General features: G+C 37.7%; 1 protein-coding gene across 2 annotated transcripts in view; it reads right to left on the bottom strand.

Annotated features, from left to right (window-relative positions):
• LOC126767683 (neuronal PAS domain-containing protein 2) overlaps window positions 1-21,636 on the bottom strand; it is a 107,543-nt gene that overhangs the window by 60,018 nt on the left and 25,889 nt on the right. For both annotated transcript variants that reach the window (XM_050485223.1, XM_050485221.1), the window contains exon 3: window positions 392-582. In XM_050485223.1, the coding sequence (XP_050341180.1) occupies window positions 392-582 (191 nt within the window). The remainder of the gene's footprint in view (window positions 1-391; window positions 583-21,636) is intronic.

Genomic DNA, 21,636 nt, shown 5'->3' on the forward strand with positions numbered 1-21,636 from the left:
TTGTGATAAGCACAAAATGCTTCCTCATCGATTGAGAGATGAGGATTTATGATACAAAAGACATTTTTACGAATTTTTGTCCATGCGAGATTTGTCGATTTGGAATCAACCCCACGATCTAACCTAAACTGATACTCCCCACAATTGGATTTTTTCTTTATTTCTTAGAGCTAAAACGAATGAAATATGGCAAAATTTGGATTTTGAAAAGTAGACCCCTTTCTTTTGTCAGCGAGCAGCAGAAAAATATACGCTAAATTTAAAAGTTTAGTTAAAAAATAAACTAATCAAAATGGAGACTTGCATGGTGAACAAAAAATACCAGAAACGTTTCATGCAATCGCCGACCAAAGCTTTCAAAATAATTTAATTAAGAATATTGTTTTCTTACCTTGAAAGTAACTTTTTGTTCTTAAATAACTAACAGACAGCCTTAAAATGCTCAGTCGATCCAATTTGCTGAGAATATTCTGTTCGAATGGCAGCAGCGAGGCCAGCAAATCCAATTCGGCGTTGAGACGTTCGCGATGGCGTTTCGATGGATTACTTTTTGTGACGCCATCCTTGGGCGGTGGCTTTAAACTGTAAGCAAAATAGAGAGAGAGAGAAAGAGTGGGTATAAATTTTTTATTGAAAAGAAAATTAAATCGATTACATAATCAGTTATTCGAAAAAGAATCAAAGTAAAAATACACAAATTAAAGGCAAGTGGATGAAAGTGGAGCTTTGACCTTTCTATTTTCATTTCTCTTCCTCGACAATGCTGCCTATTGATGATTGAAATCGTAAATAATGTATGTGCGAAAATTCGAAAATGTTTAAAAAACTTTTAAAAGCGAACAATTTAATTTCCTTGTATTACGTGGTAAAAATATTTGTTGGGCATTTAGTTATAAATATGCTTAAGGAAGAATTAGGCAGCTAACAGCTGTTTTACCAACAAATATGGCAAAGTAAGTAGTAAGCAACCAAAATTAAAATTCAAAATTTTCAACGGGAAAACACACACACGGATGTATTTGATTCCACTTCCTTTGCGTCATTGCCCTCGATTAAACGCTGTGATGAGAATAGAATAGAAAATTGGGCTGCTTGCAGATGACGCGGACAATATGGTCAAGCGGATCAACAGCAGTGCGGTGGGGAGGAGGGTTACACCAAGGATGAGTAGCATATATAATTAATAATAGCATTTATTACCGTCATCGATTACGCGCCAGCGGGAAAAAAGGTCAGTCCGGCTTGACGCACGACGCAGACGGCACATAGCTGGTGCCGAGCGTGTCAAGAGTGCTGCCAAGAGCTTGTGGTTGGCTGATTGGTTCGCTACTTGTAGAGCAGCTTGTAAAGCAGGGATAAGAGGATTTTAATTTCTGTAAATCGCAGGTACTGACTGAACCACCCTTGGCAGGGCATAGCTACGCTACAAATTTCTCAATGCGTACAGAGCTTAGCAAACATAAAAACAGTAACAACGCTTACAAATGATATACCCGTCGAAACGAAAAGTAGACACATAAGTCAGGGGTTAGAATCGATTAGCCATGCCCACTTGATCCCATAATTACAAATGTTGGTGGGTGAGGTGGGGTGCAGCCTGTGGCATGAGCAAGCGAAAGCAAAATAACAAAATAATAAGAAGACGACGCTAGCCAAGGAGTAGACACATGAACTGGTGGGAGAAATTCGCCAAGAAAATGAGCAGGGTACATAAGAGAGTTAGATAATAAAAATGAAAAAAATTACAAAAAATCGGGAGTTTTGTGAGACAACGGTGAGCTGGCGCTGCTATCCGACCATTTGCAATGAGTTTTGCAGAAAAACAATGCTCACTGAGTGAAATCAATAGACAGATAGGCAACGTGGAAGTCAGCTCTGGTACAATGCCAAAACCGAAAGCGCAGAAAGGAAACGAAAAAAAACTTTAATGAGGCAAAATGTGAGAAACAGTAATTTCGGTGAAGTAAAACGGTTGTACGACTTATTTACTTATATATTTATATATGTAAATAAATACATACATATATGTATAACAACGAGTATATACCGCTGTGAATGTTTTTGTAAATTCGTAAGTAAGTAAGGTAGCTTATAAATATTTTATGCTAACGGTAATTGCGGGTATTGTTTAGTAGCAGCAAGGTAGGAGTTAACAATTGTAATTGAAAAATTACCGCCTCAATTCTTTTTTTGAAAATGTAGAGTTCTGAATTCAGTGCCGCAGACTGGATAAAGAAGATGAAAGAAATGTAATGCAAATTTGAAAGTTTTGTCATCTCTGCCTTGCTACTGTGAGATGGACTGTGCAATAAATAAAATAATATTAAAAAAACATTTGTTGAGTCATTCCTTATTGTGTAATGTATAATGCCGCATCGAACAAATGCGCACAAAATGGTATAAATCTCATAAACTGGTATAAAGTATAAAATCTCTTGGCTTCTTGAATCACACGATTCGAAGCAATTCTAAGAGACTTTAAAAAAACACGCAGATACTTCAAATTTAAATGGGAATGTTTATTAATATTTGAAAGAACATTCTTTGGCATTTATTTTTCGAAGATTATCTCTTTCAAAAGTTGGCCGCGGCTACCTCCCAGATGGTCCATTCGTTGAGCTAAATTTTCGATGACTCGTTAGAGCATTTCGATTGGAAACTAGGGAATGATAATTGCTTCAGGGCTTGAATCGAACGCGGGATTGCCCGCATAGACTTTAGACTTTACATATCCCAACAGGAAAAGTTCTAACGTTGTGATACCACATGATCTTTGTGACCAATCGACCGGCCCAAAACGTGAAATTATCTGCTCAATGAAGTGTACTCTCACTAAATCCATCGATTGAAGCGATGTGTGGGAAGTAGCGCCGTCTTGTTGTAACCAAATGTCGCCGAGATTACGAGCGATTACGGCCCACCACAAACACCGAACCGTTGTTTTTTCTAGATGAAAACCGCTTTTGAATCTCTTCAGTTTGCTCTTCGTCCCTAATGAGACAATTTTGGTTGTTTACATACACATAGAGCCAGAAATGGGCCTCATCGCTGAATAAAATTTGGCTCGAAATCGTCACTTGGAACACTCGAAACTTTTCAAAAGCTCTTAGAGCGAAGCGATGACGTTTGGGAAGGTCGAGCGGCTTCAATTCTTTCACAAACTGTTTTTTGTACGTTTTCAATTTAAGATCTCGGCGTAAAATGCGCCATTATCGGTCCTTACGGCAGTTCGAGATGCTGCGAACCGCGCCAAATGGACTCTCCACGGTCTTCGTGTACACTCTCAGCTACGACTGCTATATTTTCCTCACTGCGTGCTGGATGTGGTATATTCGGTCGAATATTATCCAATAATGAATGCTTTGTCGCAAGATGGATGATGGTGTCGGGAATACTACGCTCAGTAGGCGAACTATGTTGAGCTTAAAAACACGAAACACATTATTTACAGAAAGTGAATTTCTACAATAAAGTTAAACGATTTGTAAACATTGTTCAGGCCTAAGTCTTTCGATGATGAAATGCCAAACAATCCTGAACAAAGATAACATGACAGCTTGACACAACTCACGTGTGATCTATCAAAAAAAGGGATATTGAAAAAAAGTACCTCTACTTAGATCACCCGTTACTTCTTAAATGACTATATGCATATGTAGACTCGAAATTTATATATTTTACTAAAAGGATATGCACATAATTCATAGAGTTATTCAACTAAAATATTTACTCCAAAACTGTTCTTAAGCAATAATTACCTTACAATTAGGACGGTATGCAGAGGATAACCACAAAAATGCTGCGCATTGGAATGCGAATGTTATATACATACATACATAGGTAACATATATAATACATATGTACATATGTATATCCATATCTGCAGAGAATTGTATTGAAGAAAGTAGCAAATCAATGCAATTTATTTAATTAAATGAAAAAACGTGATCAAATGAAAATTAATAGCACTAAAGCAAGATCGACAATAATTTTACAGTTCGGAAAGAAACAGATTCGTAGAATTACCGTATTTGCGCCACAAAGTCATAAAGGTTAAAACAAATGCAAAATTGATACTTTGTTGCCACTAAAGTGAGGTAAAAGACAATAATTGGCAAATGAATGGGCGAAAGACGAGATTAGATAATTTCAGTGCAGAAGAAAGGCAGAAGAGCTGGGAATGCTAACACACACACACATACAAACACTTGTATGAAAGCAATAATAATAAGAACGAATTATAGCGGAGTAAAAGCGAAGTTAAATGGTAATTGTAGGTCATCAGCTGTTGGAGCGTCGGTATTGAAACCGTTAGCTAATTGAGAGAACTCAATGTGTGCCAGATGAAGCCGGTTGATGTGATGAGCTTCACTGTGCTTGAGAATTTTACTTTACGTTTCATAATTTGAAAAGCCGTTTCTTATTGCTCTATTATTGAGACAACAATGGAAAACACTTAAAAAAGGTTAGATCGCCTTAGAGACTTATTTTCAAAGATTCCATTCATAAATTATGGAAAAGACCCGTCGTCGTCGTCGATTTCAAAGCTACTCTTGACAGCACGAAAAGGAGCTGCCTTTATGTCTGAATTTGGTACCCCGGAAAACTAATACGGCTGTTTAAACTGACGTTGCGCAATATCAAAAGCTCCGTCAAGAACCGTCCGAATCTCTGGGCCGTTCGATACCAAATCCAATGCAAAATAACTCTTGCCAATAGGTGCTATTTCGAACGGAGTAGGCAATTGAGAAGTAAAGTCCTCTCTCGACGAACGAAGACCAAGCTCTACAAGTCACTCGTCATCCCCACCCTGCTATATGGTGTAGAGGCTTGGACGATAACAACATCTGATGAGTCAACGTTACGAGTTTTCGAGAGAAAGGTTCTGCTAAAGATTTATGATCCTTTGCGCATTAGCCACGACGATGATCGCATTCGATGGAACGATATACGAGTTATACGACGACATTACCATAGTTCAGCGAACTGCACTGGCTAGGTCATGTCGTCCGAATAGTTGAAAACACTCCAGCTGTGACGCAGTACCCGTCGGGGGAAGAAGAGGAAGAACTTTGGTCCTATATAGAGTAGTTTAAAACCATAAATAAACATCCACCCTTTTAACGATAATTTTCGAAAATGTATGAAATATTACACCTGAAGCACGAAGAATAGTAAATCTTTCAAATTTAGTACAAAATGCGGCACAGGGGATAACAGTAAAGCATAAATATGTACGTCCCAAGCTTTCTACTCCAATACGACTGAATATTAGTAAGAATTCGAATATTTTTTTTACATTCAATAATACTTAGACTTCTTCCCTAATATCCTAACACATTTCCAATAATCATTTATTTATCTCCACAAACTGCCAGGCACTCCTCAAAAATATTGCCGTTAATAATTTCTACTGCATTTCGAAACCGAAACGCTACTCCGCAACTGAGTCGCGGCTCACACCCTAATTCTCGCTCCTACTCGCCACAATTCGCTCAGCCGACAACGTTGTGTGGCACCGTTACTGCAGTCTGCGGCATAAATAATTTACTACTAAATTAAGGTTTGCTTTACAAAAACAACAATGATGGCAGAAAATAAAGAAAAACCCCAAAAACAACAACAAAAGCAAGTTGAGAATATTGCGGCTCATTTTTATTTCGGGGGTTGTATAAAATGTATAATTTTCTTATTATCTATAAAACCTCGACGACAACAACAACAACAGAACAACGACGTATGCAGCAACTAAGAAAGGATAATAAGAAATAACAACCGAAAACTGCACTAAAAATGAATGTAAAAAAGAAGTACGAAAAATACAATGTGGAATTGCTTGTAAGAGCCAAACAAAGGAATCGTACAAGAATGTTGAAATTGAAGGACACAAAAAGCTGTAATTCGTTCTCTGGATATTACACACTTACATACAAAATACTCTTATACGAGTAATATGAGTATGAACGCTCATAAAGATACATATGTACATACATATATGCAATGTTATATATTCGAGAAAAATATGCTATAACGGAACTATTTTTATAGTGGAAGGTAAAGTAATTGCACTACATCTGTTTGGAACTACCAAGGCTTAGAAGTATGAATGCTACATAGAAAGTTACTGGTTGTAGTTAATTTGTCTTCGAACGGTTATTTTATTAAATAAAAAAATATTAATAAATAATTAAAAAATAATAATAAAAAAAAAATAATTAATAAAAAAATTACAACAAAGTTTTATAACTGAATTAGTGGAGATCTCATTAAAAAAACTGCTTGCTAGTCTACTTCTATATAATTAGGCCAGTCTAAAAGGTATTCGCCGTGGCAAACGCGCAAAGGACCATAAATCTTTCACAGATTCTCTCGAAAACTCGCAACGTCGACTCATCAGTTGTTGTCATCGTCCATGCCTCTGCACCATATAGCTGGACGGGAATAATGAGTGACTAATAGAGTTTGGTTCATTGAGAGAGTACTTTACTTCTCAATTGCTTACTCAGTCCGAAGTAGCACCGCTTGGTAAGAGTTATCCTGCGTTGGATTTCGAGGCTGACGTTGTTGTTTGTGTTGATGCTGGTTCCAAGATGAACGAAATTATCTACGACTTCGAAGTTATGACTGTCAACAGTGACGTGGGAGCCTAGTTGCGAGTGCGACGACTGTCTGTTTGATGACAGGAGATATTTCGTCTTGCCCTCGTTCACCACCAGACCCATTTGCCTCGCCCAAATGTTTATCCAAATTACTTTTTTTAAAGAAAAAGCACAGAAACTTCAACTTTAATGGGGAATATTTGGTACCATTCGAACAAACGTTCTTTGGCATTTACTTTTCGAAGATTATCTCTTTCGAATGTGGTCTACGGTGATGTCTGAGATGACACATCCGTTGAGTCTAACTTTCGATGACTCGTTCAAGCATTTCGACTGATAACTGGCAAATAACACGCGGGATGTTTTGCTCCAAGGCTTGAATCGAAGTGGGATTGTCCGCATAGACTCTAGACTTTACATATCTCCACAGGAAAAAGTCTAACGGTTTGATATCACACCAGCCAGCCCAAAACGTGAAATTGTCTGCTCACCGAAGTATTCTCTCAATAAATGCATTGATTGATGTGATGTGTGGGACCAGACCATGAGCTTCAATTTCAAGCATCAAATAGTCGGTTCTCATCGGACGATAACGAACCACGAACGACACCAAACCGTTATTTTTTCTGGATGAAATAGCAGCTCTTGAATCTCTTCAGATTGCTCTTCGCTCCAAGTGCGACAATTTTGCTTGTTTACATACCTATTGAGGCTGAAATGAGTCTCATCGCTGAACCAAATTTGCCTCTACTTGGATCACTCATTATATAGTGATACATTTTGGACAACGCTGTCTGTCTGACAATGAAGGACTCTGAGCAGAATTATGAAGAAGAGGTGAGCGAATTTCACCAAGAATGTCAGCCAGAGCGCTCTGTGGGAGGAGCTGCACATTACTAAGTACAAGTTGCAGTCACAAAATAATTTGAAGAAGCAGCTGTAGTAACTGTATGTGTATGTATATGTAGTAACAAGTTTCTACTAAATATAACTGTGGTTTAAAAGAAAAAAGCCGAATTAGTTGAATGAAAAATTGGAATTGAGGCAGAAATAACTTGCAAGGATATTGCCAGCGTGGATCTGCGCCACATGGAACACTCATACACAAATAAGCATATATGTATGTGTTTCTGCTGGTAAACGGTAAACTGCTTGTCTGCTCACCGCAACACACCGCCGGCGAGGCAGCCAATCCATTTGCCATTTGGAGCGCGTCCGCCTTGCGGCGCCTTAGCATGGCGCAGCCAAGTAGCTGGCGGGGGCAATGAAGTAAAATAATATTATTTCTCTGCCATTTCTTTTTTGTGTTGTTGTTTTTTTTTTGCTTTTTGCAGGTTATTTTTCTGCATTCTCCATTTGTGCTACAAAGTAGCGAATTTCTTAAATTCTTTGCTTTCATTTTGTGGACCAAGTGATATACCCGACTGTGCGCTTTTTCCTACATTTCTGTTAGCTATCTACAACAACAACCACTGTGAGTTGCTGCTTTTGTGTGTTATTGGTTTTATTTTCTTCATTTTGTTTCGCTTCTTTTTGCTGACCATAATAAAATGATTTGCTTTTAGAGAAATTACTTGGCGAAGTGACTAAAAATAGACGAGCGAGCGCACAAATATGTATGTATGTGTGTGAGTTTGTATGTGTATGTGTATAGAGATATTAATATTGTATAATGTTTCAGGTTGTAGCGCTTTTGTCTGATTGTAATGATATCATTTTAACTTCAAAACGAACACACAAACATACACTAACATTTAAATGGTGTATTAGGAAAGCAAGACACTCCTAAAAACGACTAAAGAACTGAGCGAGCAAGAAGAAATAATCGACTGAATACCCAAAAAAGGTCGAGGAGGAATTAGTCCATACTTATTCAAATGAGAAAAATAAAAAATAACGATTTTCAAAGAGAAAAAGTTATAATAACTTGAATTAAAGTCATTATTATTAGATTATTCGGATCCTATACTTCGTTGAGAATTTCTATTTTGCTTCTTAGAAAAACAATTTAATTTTTCTAGAATCTGGTATATCTTTGCATAGAGATTATCTCTAGACGGTCCAGATCTTTGAAGAAGTAATCTTTTGGAAATTTGAAGCGAACTTTTAATTTTCCTCAATATATGCTTATCTATAAGAACTTCAATCTGATCAATACAAAAACGAAAATTATTAATTAAGCATGTATTAACTAGGGAAAAGTTGTTCAGGCAACAGTTCTGGCACCATTATAATTGTACTATAACAGTGAAGTTGGAGGTTGAATCTGCTGGGATTACAGTGTTTTGAAAAAGTCGAAATATATGTACGTTGATTCTACTAGTATACTTGGAAATTGTCAAAACGAAGAGCATTTCACTACTGAAAATATAAACTTTCTAGTTTCTTTGGTTCTTATTTTCTTAACCATTCACCTACACACAAAGTAGAAGTTGGTTTTTACTTCCATCGAACAAGGATACTTGTTTCCTCTTAATCTGGTATTAAAATCACCTTTTCCATTTGATGATGAGAAGTCACTAATGGTATTCCCGAAGTTCACACATAACAATTTCGTAAAGTTCGAGTGATGCAGATTCATAGGAGCAATAAAGCAAGTATATCTGCTTGTAATGGATCTTTTTGACATAAAAGAATGTTACTGATGTGTGTCAAAGTGGTAAAATCGTCAGTGATCAAATCATCTTCCATCTCGCCTCTTCCGTTTTTTCGAGGCAAAATATAAAGCATGTGAACGTACATTCATTCAGGAAACTATCTGATATCGAAATTAATCGTTCTATCAGATGTTATCCATATCCATCTATGAAGTCATATTCCATCCATTAGAATTTTAACATCACAAAGGCAACAAGGGCAATTGTCAAGATGAGGTCGCCCGACCCGACTACAAAACTTAAACGAAATTCAATATTCTGAAATTACTATTTGATCACGTTCCAAGCAACCCATCAGTTTTAGAGCTTTTTCCATCATTTTAGAAGAACGTTCGTCAATTTCAGAACATCGAGACAGATTTAAGAAAAAAAAGTATCCCAAAACGATAACATGGCATGTCAGTATGTAAATTCAGAAAATTAAAAAAAAAAATTGTTTTTCGAAAAACTATTCTAGCTGAGGAGATATACGAGATTTGTTTGGATTTATTTTTAATTTTAACCTATAGTACACAGACTTAATCTGTAAACGAACGAGCCAGTTAGATCGGGTGCAGTTCTTCCAGGATCCGGATTTCGCAAAGAGATCCGTAGCTCTGCAACAATTTTTAGTATATTTTTTCTTCAACAATTCAATACAATCATATCCAGTCGCCGGTTTTTTCTCTATGGCTCTAGAACTAATGAATATATTTCTCTATTTTACTAAATAATGTTTTAAAATAATATTTTAGATTAGTCTCAATTATTATTACCACTATTTATTTTTATTATTTTATTATTATTATATATTGCACCATTAGCGTCGTCAGTCCTCAGTTCCACTCCTGCTCAAAATGCATCTATGACCACTACTTTCATACTCACATTTTGCATTTATTATGTGCTTATGCGTGTGTTTATAAAAATCTTAGCATTTAATTTAAAGTTAAGTTGAACAATTTGAGTCTAATGCAGTTAGACGTTATTATAGTGTTTATGGCATATAATTGAAGCAAAGTGGTTTGGGTGCTTTATAGCGGACTAGCTGTTGAAAACATACATTTATGCATCTATATACATATACATATGCATATGTACATATATGTGTATGTGTTTGTGTGCTAACGAATATTAGCACTCAAATTGCTTTATAATTTTTTCGGCGGATTTTATGGCACGCACAATAAAATTCGGCGCTTGAAAGCGATTCGCGGAATTTTTTTTACCAAAAAGCCACACATTTTTGATGATTTTATGCGCTGTAATTTATGCAGAGTGAAATACTATAAAATAACGAAAACGGCAGAGGAATCGGCAGTTTTATTGTAATTGTACTGTTATATTGTCTTAAGACGAATTTTGACTTTTTGGAATAAAGAAATAATCAAAATGCTCAAGATATTTGGGTAAATAAAATACAAGAAGTCTGAAATTCACAAGTGTTTGTACAGAGGTCTCAATTCGGCTTTTGCATCACTATCACTGGAAGAGTCAAGAATGAAATTTTTTCTCAAAAATTTTAATGTAAAAAAAATGTGTAAAACAAACCGATCGAGAAACCCAATACTTCTTCGGAGCGCCGATACTAAACCTCAGTTTGAAGTACAGTTTTGATGACACAAAAGAGAGACTACTCTGGCAAAAGCAAAATACACGAATGGCTATTCTGATCAATTTGCATTGAAGGAACTGGAATCGAACACCAAGGTCCTGCGTTTCGACGCAACTTGACTTACTTTTGTTATTATTTTATGAGTAGGAACTCTGGAGATCCGACGATATCTGAAATAAACAATCTCTAATCCGGCAATTAACATTTTTTGAGTTTTCTAAATAGCAGCTCCTTGACTCTGGGGTTAAAAATGGTGGCTTTCATCCGGTAATTAGATACCATTTTTCGAAATCCATGATAGTGCTCTCCTTGACTAAGAAATTGAAAATAGCGATTTGAGGCTTTCAGCTGACAATTATCACGCTTCGAACCTTATTAGAGTCCTTTCTTAGAACCCATAGTTAAAAGCTAAGATTTTAAGTGTGACGTCACAACCGGAAGAGCTATTTAATTTTCTAGTAATTGTAAACAAAATCATCCCCTAGAAATTTACCGATTCAAACGAGGTTAGATCTCTGAAAATACAGCCCTTGGCCGGATAAAATCCGGGTCAATTCCGGTAACGTTGAACCATAATATCCCCTTATGTCACGTCGCTATAGGTGCTAATATAATGAAGCAAAACTGTCATGAGCTCTATTTTTACTATTCTTCATAGCATGCCAACCCTCTGTGTTACTCAAAGAGAAGAGAGCAGCAGAAAAAATTAAACTACCGACACTGCAAGTTCTGGGTATTTCGGCCACTTTTAGACCCCCTAAAGTATAAATTCTCTGATTTTTTTTAACAGAATGTGCTGGCAGTTCTCTTAAATATGAATACTGCAACAGTTTTCTGCCAGCAGCGCCACCTTGTGACCTTGTCGAGAGTGAAATAAACTCACATTCATGACCTATAATACAATCATTTGAAGAAGCAATTCTTAATGCACTTGAAGCTTACCTAAATCAAATCTAAAGGTCACATTTAATCGAGAAGTAACTTTAGTAATGAGATTAAGAAGAAACAACAACAATGTCAATTGTATATTTGTGCGTTTCTCAACAGCTGTTTACTGTTAAGTGTGCCTCGGTTAAGCTCGTGTCCGTGACCACATTTGTTTTCAATAACAGTAATTCGATTGCAGTTTAGGCACTTCCGTTACTTATTTTTGCCACTTCGCAACACATACATGCACATATACAGCTGAGCGTGTTTCTGCATTTTGCATGCAGTCGTGAGTGATTTTTTTTAAGGTTAGGTTGCAGTTTCGCTTTCATGCAGGTGGACACGCACAAACACGAACACACACGCATACATGCATATGAATACGAATGCACGTCAAGGTGTCTGCACGCTAGCTCACCAATACATAAAGCCTTATGTACATATACATACATACATATATACATACATACACATGCATATATACTTAATTTTATATGTATGTGTAGGTGCGCACGCATGCGGAGGCGCGTCTGCCAGCAAGCACGTGCGTGCAATGACTTTAATGGCCGCTACATAGCTATGTAAATTGCATGACTGGTGATATTGACGTGTGTGTGTGTGTGTGTGCGTACCGCCTGACTGTCTGTCTGTTCGACCGGCAGCTTGTTGTTGCCAACCTGGCCTAGACAACGCCAGTCAATGGGCTTTTTACGGTCGAAACGCAAAGTAGCGTGTCCGAAAAAACCAGTGTAACTGAAGTTGGCAAAAAAGCAAAAGCAAAAAAAAAACAGTAATGCAAAATCACAGTGCCTGCCATTTATTTGTTATTGTTGTGTTTTTTTTTTAATGTACTAAGTCTAGTGTTTGAAAAAAAAGCGCTACGCACTCACACTCACGCAGGTAAACACAGAATGCGTTGAAGCACGCACGCAGGCGCAGTTAGGCAAGCGCTTCGACATATATGTACATACATACATACATACTATATGTTTATTTAGCTTTATTTGTGCCTCTTTGTTTTTATTTTGGTCTCTACTAAAATTTTTTGCGGCTTTTATAGATATGCATATACTACTTTTTCTACTCCTATAATCTACTACTTTTTTACTAAATTGTTTTCGGTGTTGTTGCTTGTTTTTATTGCAATTTCACACAGTCAGTATATATGTATGTAGTACTTTTTCTACTCCTTTTTTATCTACTACTTTTTTACTAAATTGTTTTCGGTGTTGTTGCTTGTTTTTACTCAATTTCACACACTTTTGTTGTTTGACTTCCTTTATTTACCTTTTAATGCACTTTTGTTGTTGTTTTATAATGCAATTGGACGCGTTGAATTTGCAATTCATTCATTCTGTCTGTCATATCGTATTATGTTTATTGTATATTGTATGTACATGCGTAAATAAATGTAGGTATATCTACACACATACATACATACATATGTATGTATGTTTCTACTTAACCTGTGATTTTGTTCGACCGCAAATTTTTCAAGTGCAATATTTTTCTGCCATTTGCATGTCGCATTTGTAGGAATGTATACATATGTACATACATACATATATACACTGTAGTACACCACTTCGTGTTGATTTTTTTTGTAGTATCAATTTGCGTGTTTGGCTTGTGTGCGTGCATTTTGGTATTTTAGCTTGTGGATTGATATGTGTACATATATGTAAGTACATTGGGGCGGGTCACGAGTGTTCTTTAAGCTTGGTACTATGAATTTCTCTATCTAATACCAAGAAAAGACCCGTAAAGTGTAAGGCGAAGGGCCTTCCCGTCACAATTAAGAGCTCGTACTTGGAGACATTTTCGTAGAGGTGTCCAATAACCTATTTTTGACCCTAATGTGTGTCTATAATGTATTTATTAATATGTTTATATAAATAACTGTTTATACACTAGTGCGTGCCTAAATGCACACAACATAAATGACGTTTATTTTTGCATTGCATGTTTGTTGTTGGGCGCGCGTGCGTATTATCATTAAACTACCGCGGGCGTTAATATCATGCCAAATGCTAAACAAGAGGATATACATACATAAATATATGTATATACATATGTATGTGTATAACTATATTCTAACAATTAGGTCAGGTTTACAACAATTAGACGTATTAAATCAGCTGTGTAGAATATGAAGTTTAATTCGAAAATTTTTAAACCTACACTAGGATCTTCATAAACTTAATGTCCTTTACAGCCTTTTCCACTTCAGTAAAAAGTTAAGTTAGTTTAGCCTAGTATTCTACTGGCCTACGCTTGGACCAGTTTTGGTCCTTAGCGATATCAGATGGAGTTTTGATAGGTAGACCAAGAAGAGTAGTCATCATTTATAAATCCTGTGATTGACGCGAATATCAACAGGCTCTGTAGCCTCACTAATGATACCTCTTCCAGTGTCTCATCCCGTGGAGACCCAAAATGCTTGAAACGTTTCCTTGTCAATGCGGGATAAGTGCACAAGAGATGCTGCATTGTTTTCCCGGTACCTTGCTCTAAACATTTCTTGCAGTCTTTTCGATTTGTCAGCACAAATTCTACAGGAGTCCACCGCGCCCATGTTCCTAGAGTTACTCTTCTTGAATGCCAGTAGAAACATTGTATATTCTTTATTATTAAATACCCAAAAAAATCGTAACTATAAACAGCAAAAATATTTTAGAAGAAATCCCTTAGATTAGGTTAGGAAATGAGGATTGCACCGCGACCTAAGGTATATTGTGCTTTCTCTTAAGTCACCTAGCACCAGAAAATTTATAAATTCCAATATACTGCTAGGTGCTATTGAGGCGATGTGATTCCTATTTGGAAACATGTATCCAAGAGCCTTTATCCTGCGCCTACAGACTGCTGGGCAATCAATTAGCGGCTGTTCTGGAGTTTCAAACTCAAGACGCAGTGTTTCTTGAATTTACAAGAAGTAGAAGGCGACAAGTTTATACATGTGATCTGATAGACTTTCAGTCAGTTCTATACAAAAAAAACCCTTAAAAAAACTTTTTTTCCTCAACATAACCTCAATTCCATTCTCTAAAAGGGGTCACAGTTTTATTATTCTCTCAATATATTGTGTGCTATGCCCAATCCACAAAAAAGAAGACAATCTGCGCCAAAGGATAAGCTTCTTCAACATCCCGTTTAAGGTTCTATCGAGCGTATTGTGTGAAAGATTAAAGCCCACCGTCAACAAACTGATTGCACCTTATCAGTGTGGCTTTAGACCTGGCAAATCAACAACCGACCAGATATTCACCATGCGCCTAATCTTGGAAAAGTCCCGTAAAAAGAGAATCGACACGTACCCTTCATCGATTACAAGGCTGCTTTGACAGCACGAAAAGGAGCTGCCTTTATACCGCAATGTCTGAATTTGGTATCCCCGCAAAACTAATACGGCTGTGTAAGCTGACGTGGAGCAATACCAAAAGCTTAGTCAAGATCGGGAAGGACTTCTCCGAAGAGTTCGATACGAGGTTTCAGACAAGGCGACTTTCGGGCGTGTCTTTGGTAAAAAATACTATCATTTTCAAGCAACAAAATTTAACTGTTTTACCCAAAAAAAAAAATCACATATTTCCACAAAAACAAAAATACTTGTTTCGAGTTTTCTTCTGCCCACAAATCCGGCGCTTTATGTGTGTAGCAGCCATATAGAGGAAGTACATAATAATTTTTGACAGTCAATCATGGCTCAGGAAACCGCACCAGACAAATGTTTGACCACAGAAATGCTTGACTCACTCACACAACCACAAAGTCACACACACCAAGTGAGAGCCCAACGCCGCTCTGACGTCGGAACTTACGAACTTAACTGTTTGGCATGCAAGCAATCAAACATTTCGACCATAACAATGACATTCAGTGACGCCATTGAAAACAACAACACAACAAGTGACTCAAAGTGGAATTGCGTGTCATTTGTTTATAAAAAAAATGGCGCATAAAGCACACGCATACACACAGGCGCACATAACTTGAGAGTGCAAGTGACGAAACGGACTATTAGATACCGACAGCGCTCCTTGAGGCAAATGGGCGTTAAATAGTGCGGCGGCATTTCATTCATGCATATGACCATTTGCTCAGCCATTCAAGCAACGAGCATTTGGCTACTCATGCGGAGCTGCACACATACATATGCACATATGTTCATATTTACAGCTTTGGATATGGACATGTGAAACGGCGTTACTTTTTGACGTATTTCTAACGCCCTGACAGACAGGCACACAAACACAAATACGCGTGTGTTTAAATGCATATTTCCTTAGTGTAATTTGCTTGTGTGTGTTCAAATGTTGCATGCCACACGGCCAGCATTTCGCAACAATTGCCACATTTACAGTAGAATTGTTGTTTCTAATGTTGTTGGTTTCTCAGCTTCATGCATTCGATTGGTTTATGCCGCTCCTCAATTTAGCAACTTTGCGGATTTTTCTTATCGTCATTAACACTTAACATTGCTTTATTCACTGTATTAAAAATCAATTGAAAATTTTATTATTTAAAATTATCAAAGCAAAATCCATATGCAAGCAATGGGAGCGGTCACGCCGCTTTGCCGAGCGATTAATATGCAAATGTTTTGTTGGTTTTGTTGCAACACAATTTTGAGCCTTCGTCACTTGGCTACTATCACATACCAAGGCCAACAATAATGGATGAAGTGGTCAAGAAGAAAGTGTTGAATTGCTTCCACTTCATCTTCTTCCATACAGCTTCTGCAGATGGCGTCTGGTAGGATTCTTACCCTTCCTGCGTGGACGCCAATAGAGTAATGGCCCCTTAAAAGCCCCAAAACTAAGGGGAGGCCAGCCTTACTGAGGGTAAAGAGATCATTAGATCTTTTGCCAAAAAGCTTTTGCGACAGCGCATGAACGGTTTATCTCCCAGCGCTGACCAAACTTCCGCGAAGTCCAGCTATTTAGTAGTAGAGCACAAGTAGATACGGGAGCACCGATCCGCTCCCATTCTACCGATAGCGGCTCTAGAGTGCCTTTTCTTGCTAGCTCATCAATTTCACAGTTTCCTGCGACCCATACTAGTCTTATCACAAAGACACTCGATGCTATTGATATCGAGCTTAGACACTCTTCGACCAGCCCTGAACGCAGAGTAAATGAGTTCAAGGCTAGTATCGCCTCTCTGCTATCTGAGTGAATGGTGACTTCTCTGAAAGAGGCTGCACTCCGAAGCAGCAGATCTACTGCTACCTTAATGGCTGCAACCTCGGCCTGGAAGATACTGCAATAGTCAGGAAGTCTGAAACCAGAGGTGCTGCCCCTCTCCTCTAACGTCTTCTTCCCACCCACAACTCCCTCACCGGTATGGAGGTAGAGAACAGCCGCCAGAGTTCGGCTTGGCAACTTCATGATCAAAGTGAAGAAGTCAAAGTGAGTGAAGATTTTCGAGTGTTCAGACTCGTGTTCTTTTAAGAACTCTGACTCTTTGGGTATGATGGCAGCTTTAGCAGCCATACACCTTCCGGCGATGTCCACACGCAATATGTGCAGTATGGCATTAAGTGCCATGGTTGAAGCAGACCTTAGTGCACCACACATGCTGATGAGCGCCGCCCGTTGAACGCTCTCGACTTTTTCTAAGAAAGAATATACAATATTATATCTCATTGTTGTTTTAGACATTTTTTATTTAATGTTAGCTTTTAAGCTCCCGTAAATATTGCGCTTTGCGCCAAAATATAGGCAACGTTTCATAAAATTTCTCTTTTAATTAGAGAATTAATAATAAATTTCGAAAAAATTAAGGAGAATAAATGCATATCAGTTGTTTCATTTCGCAACCAATTTTCATAGCAAATTAAAAGTCATCTTCTCAATTATTATTAATACTTTTTTTTTATTTATTTCTAGGCGTTAAGTACGGCCCAATGACGCCGACGTCCCATAAAACGCACCAAACCCTGATTTTTTCGGGATGCAATGGTGACTCATGGAGTACTTGTTGATTTTGCTTATTGACAAAGCTATTCAATCAGAAATAAGTCTCATTGCTGAAGATGATTTTTCACTGAAAATCAGGATAATTTTGTTGTTGCTCAGTCCAATTCACCAACATACGACAATTCTGGTGGTCAAACGGCTTCAGTTCTTGCGTCAGTTTGACCATGTAAGGATGTGGGCCAAGATATTTTCGCAAAATTCGCCACAACGACGTCACAGAGATGCCCAACGCTTGAAAACGATGTGTGAGAGACTGATTCGGGTCTTCCTGAATTGATGCACTAGCGGCAGCAATTTTCTCAACACAAGGGACACTTCTTTATTTAACAGTGACGGAAACATTTTGTACTGTGCCTGTAGATTCAAATTTTTTTACAAGACGCTCAATTTTTGATCTGACAGGACGATTATGACGACCATAAATTGGACGTAGAGCTCGGTAGTAAATTTTAATAATTTCGACACGTTGTTGGATCGTATGTCTTTCCATGATGAAATGGCAAATTTTATTGAAAAGAAATGTCAAAAGAGCGGAAAAAATGGATGTCGTTTGCTGTCCATATTGGTCTGCTTTTGTAACGTCCCTATTTACAACCCCGGTACAGTGTGACAGCTAAAAATAGGAAGGAAAATAAAAAATCCAAAATATTTGAGAACACGACATTTTGTTCCAAGATGTTAAAAAAAAAATGTAAAAATCTCCTATAACGCTAGTTTTGACTATTTTATACTATATATAAGTGGTCTTCGAAAAATTTGTTGAGCCATATTGTTTGGTACATACATACATATGTATGTACAATATTAACCTTCTACTTCATATATGTTTGGTAATTTTGACCCAAATAAAATTACAAATAATAAATCCAAGTTGGTAAAGGGTTGAAATGTCCATAGAAAATTTCATTTAAAGTCTTCTCCGACCGAATTCGTAATTAAAAATATACAGTTATGGTATTTATAATACAGCTGAACTTGGTAACATCGCTCCATGTACTTTTGATAATAATCGGATTAAGTAGCGCTTCTCCCAAGACCACAAAATGTTAAAAATATTATAGAAATTTTAGTGTAAAAATTTTGAAGCCCCGAAATGCGTCGAATATAAACTTCAATATGCCAGAAAATTAAAAATCGGGTTTCAAAAAAACCTTAAATATTCACGTTATTTTCTTTTCAAACAGTTTTTCTGCTCTTTACACACAATCCCTTGCCAACAAATACAAATCTCAGCTCTTAACGCATTGTTGTTGGAACATTAAGCCCACCACTTTTAGTGCCTGCACTAGCTGCTGTTGTTCTTGTTGTTTTCGTGTCATTAACAAAATGCAAATGCGACATTGACAACTCAATTTGCGGCCAAGCATCATCCGCATCCGTATCCGCCACAGCATACATACATACATACATTTGTATGTATCAAGGTATGAGCTGCGAGCAGCCAACCACCGCCAGCCCAGCAAGCAGCCAATCTGGCCTGACGCTGTCACATTTGCATGCACAAACACACACACATGCAAAAGTGCATGCAATTGGCGTGTGTGTGTGTGTGTGTGTGTGTGTGTGTGTGCGTGCGCTTAAGTCGCCGCACCTAAGTCACGCCGCCAACTCAATCGCTGCGCCAATCGCTGAACCTTTGGCCGCGCGACGATGACTCCTATCAGCAGCCGTTTTGTTATCGCTGACACTTTTGGCACGAAGGTGACTTTTTAAATCGCTATAGCAACAACAACAACAGCAACACTAACAATAAACAGTTGCACTATGACCAACAACAATGAATTAAGTCACAATAACAATAACCATAACAATCACAACAACAGCAATAAAATGTCGCACAATAAATGGTATTTTGCAGTTTAATCGAAAAGGTCGCTACTGTTTGTGATAGCGACGCACATTCTCGCCACATTCGCATTTTTAATGCATGCAACAATGACAATGCAAGCAAAAGTCGCCAATCTTACAACAACAACAACAACTAAAGGCGGTGTATCTACTTGAGTTTAGCGAAGCGCATGCGCAAGCAACACCCCTCGCAGCCGCGGCACTTCAGTTCACCACGAAAATGCTTCCCATGATCTTTTTTTCTACACACTCGTATCAGACTTTAGGCTCTTATGGAGGATGCTCGAAACTTACACACGAACCTCGTCATGTACATACATATGTATGTATGTATAGGTAGTTTAAGCTGCTGGATGGCTTCCAATGTTCTAGTGCAGAGCCATCCACTGTCTACCAGATTGAGTTGACAATTTTACTGCATTTGCATTTAACGCGTCTCGGAAGCGACAAGCGACATGCGGCACAGTGTTTCAAAATGATGCCTTTAGAATCAATTCATGAAAATATTCGGTTAATAGAATTTTTTAAAAAATAATCTCTAAAACTGGACAAAAATTGAGTTCTGAAGTTCACTGTTTTCAATTTTTATATATTCTCAAGAAGTTCGAAAACTTTGTTTTGACGGAGACTTGCTGTTAAGAAATGTACTAGTGCTTGTTTTCTTCTCGAGCTCTGTCAAAAGTGGAAAATTTAATGAGTTTTTTATCTATGAGGTTCTACAATGTCTGAAGTTGAAAACAGTAAATCCTTCGGAAACATTAGAACTCGGGAATGGTAAATTTTTGTTGTTGTAGAGGTTTTATGCCTCTCCACAATTAGTTTGGTCGAATGCTGACGTAGAATCCTTTCTGTGGAAGGATCTTTTTAGTGCTAATTGATTCCAAAGATCGGAGGAGGAGCCTAACTCTTCCATTAACTTTAGGCGGCGAAATGTAAATAAATATTCCTTCAAAATATGTGGAGCGGATTGTGTTCATGGCCTCAACTACCTTCAAATTACCCCTACTTCTTTAAATAGCTGAAATGTTTTCTGAACATAGAAATTGACTTCACTTCTTACAGAAATTACCGTTAGGGAAGGGTCATCTACATAAACTATCATCGGAGCAGAAAAAACACCGAACTCAATGAAAGCATTCACTATATGCTAAGGGACTTTAAACGCCCCACCGAGAAAAATGTCTTTAAAAAAGATGAACGATTTAATTTGGCCTTTAACTGCGCTCTCTATCTTTGATTTCGGCACCGATGGAGAAGAGACAAAGAAAGCAAGGAAGTTCATATTAATAAAAAAGAGGTCGTTTATTCCTTTCAAAATACCTTGAGATCATTTCGCATAATTCCCGAACTAAAACACTGCGCAAAACCGTCAACTTTGCCTCGCATTCGATTAACATAACCACACTTTTCGACGGCGAGTGAGTGAAGATATTGGCAGCAGCTAAGTCGTTAATTTTAACAGCTTGACGCTCTTAAATGCCTTCAGCTTGTACGTATTCACTCCAATAAATATCGATATCAACTATGAGTTTTGTTTTTGTTATTGTAATTTATTTGTACGTTTTATATACTATGCCGCGGCACGGAGCGTATGCGTGAACGCATTAAGTTCATTTTGTGATTAAAGTGCAGCTCAAGTGCATTTGGGATACGAAATTTCACGAAAGTGGAACAGCAACGCAAAAAAGCCAACAACAATAACAACGTGTCAACAACGAAATCGACCAAACTTTCGAGCCACTAAATCACAGCCGAAACATTCTCAAGCCCACGGCGAAGGAAACGAAATGTCAGTTATCGAAACAAGTCAAAACCAAGGCATACATACATACATACATGCATAGCTGTGCACCTACAATAAAAACAAATATCGCGAAGGGACACGCTGCAGCACAACTGGCTTAGGGCGAAACCGCGCCACGACGCAACGGTAGCTGTTAATTGTTTGTCCGCGGCTGACAGCCGCTTAAATGGCGCTTAGCTTTTAACTTGACTTCATTTAAAAGGTTCTGACTTGTTGTGCTTTGACT

The sequence above is a fragment of the Bactrocera neohumeralis genome, chromosome 2, assembly GCF_024586455.1.
Source record: "Bactrocera neohumeralis isolate Rockhampton chromosome 2, APGP_CSIRO_Bneo_wtdbg2-racon-allhic-juicebox.fasta_v2, whole genome shotgun sequence".
Classification (NCBI taxonomy): Eukaryota; Metazoa; Arthropoda; class Insecta; order Diptera; family Tephritidae; genus Bactrocera; species Bactrocera neohumeralis.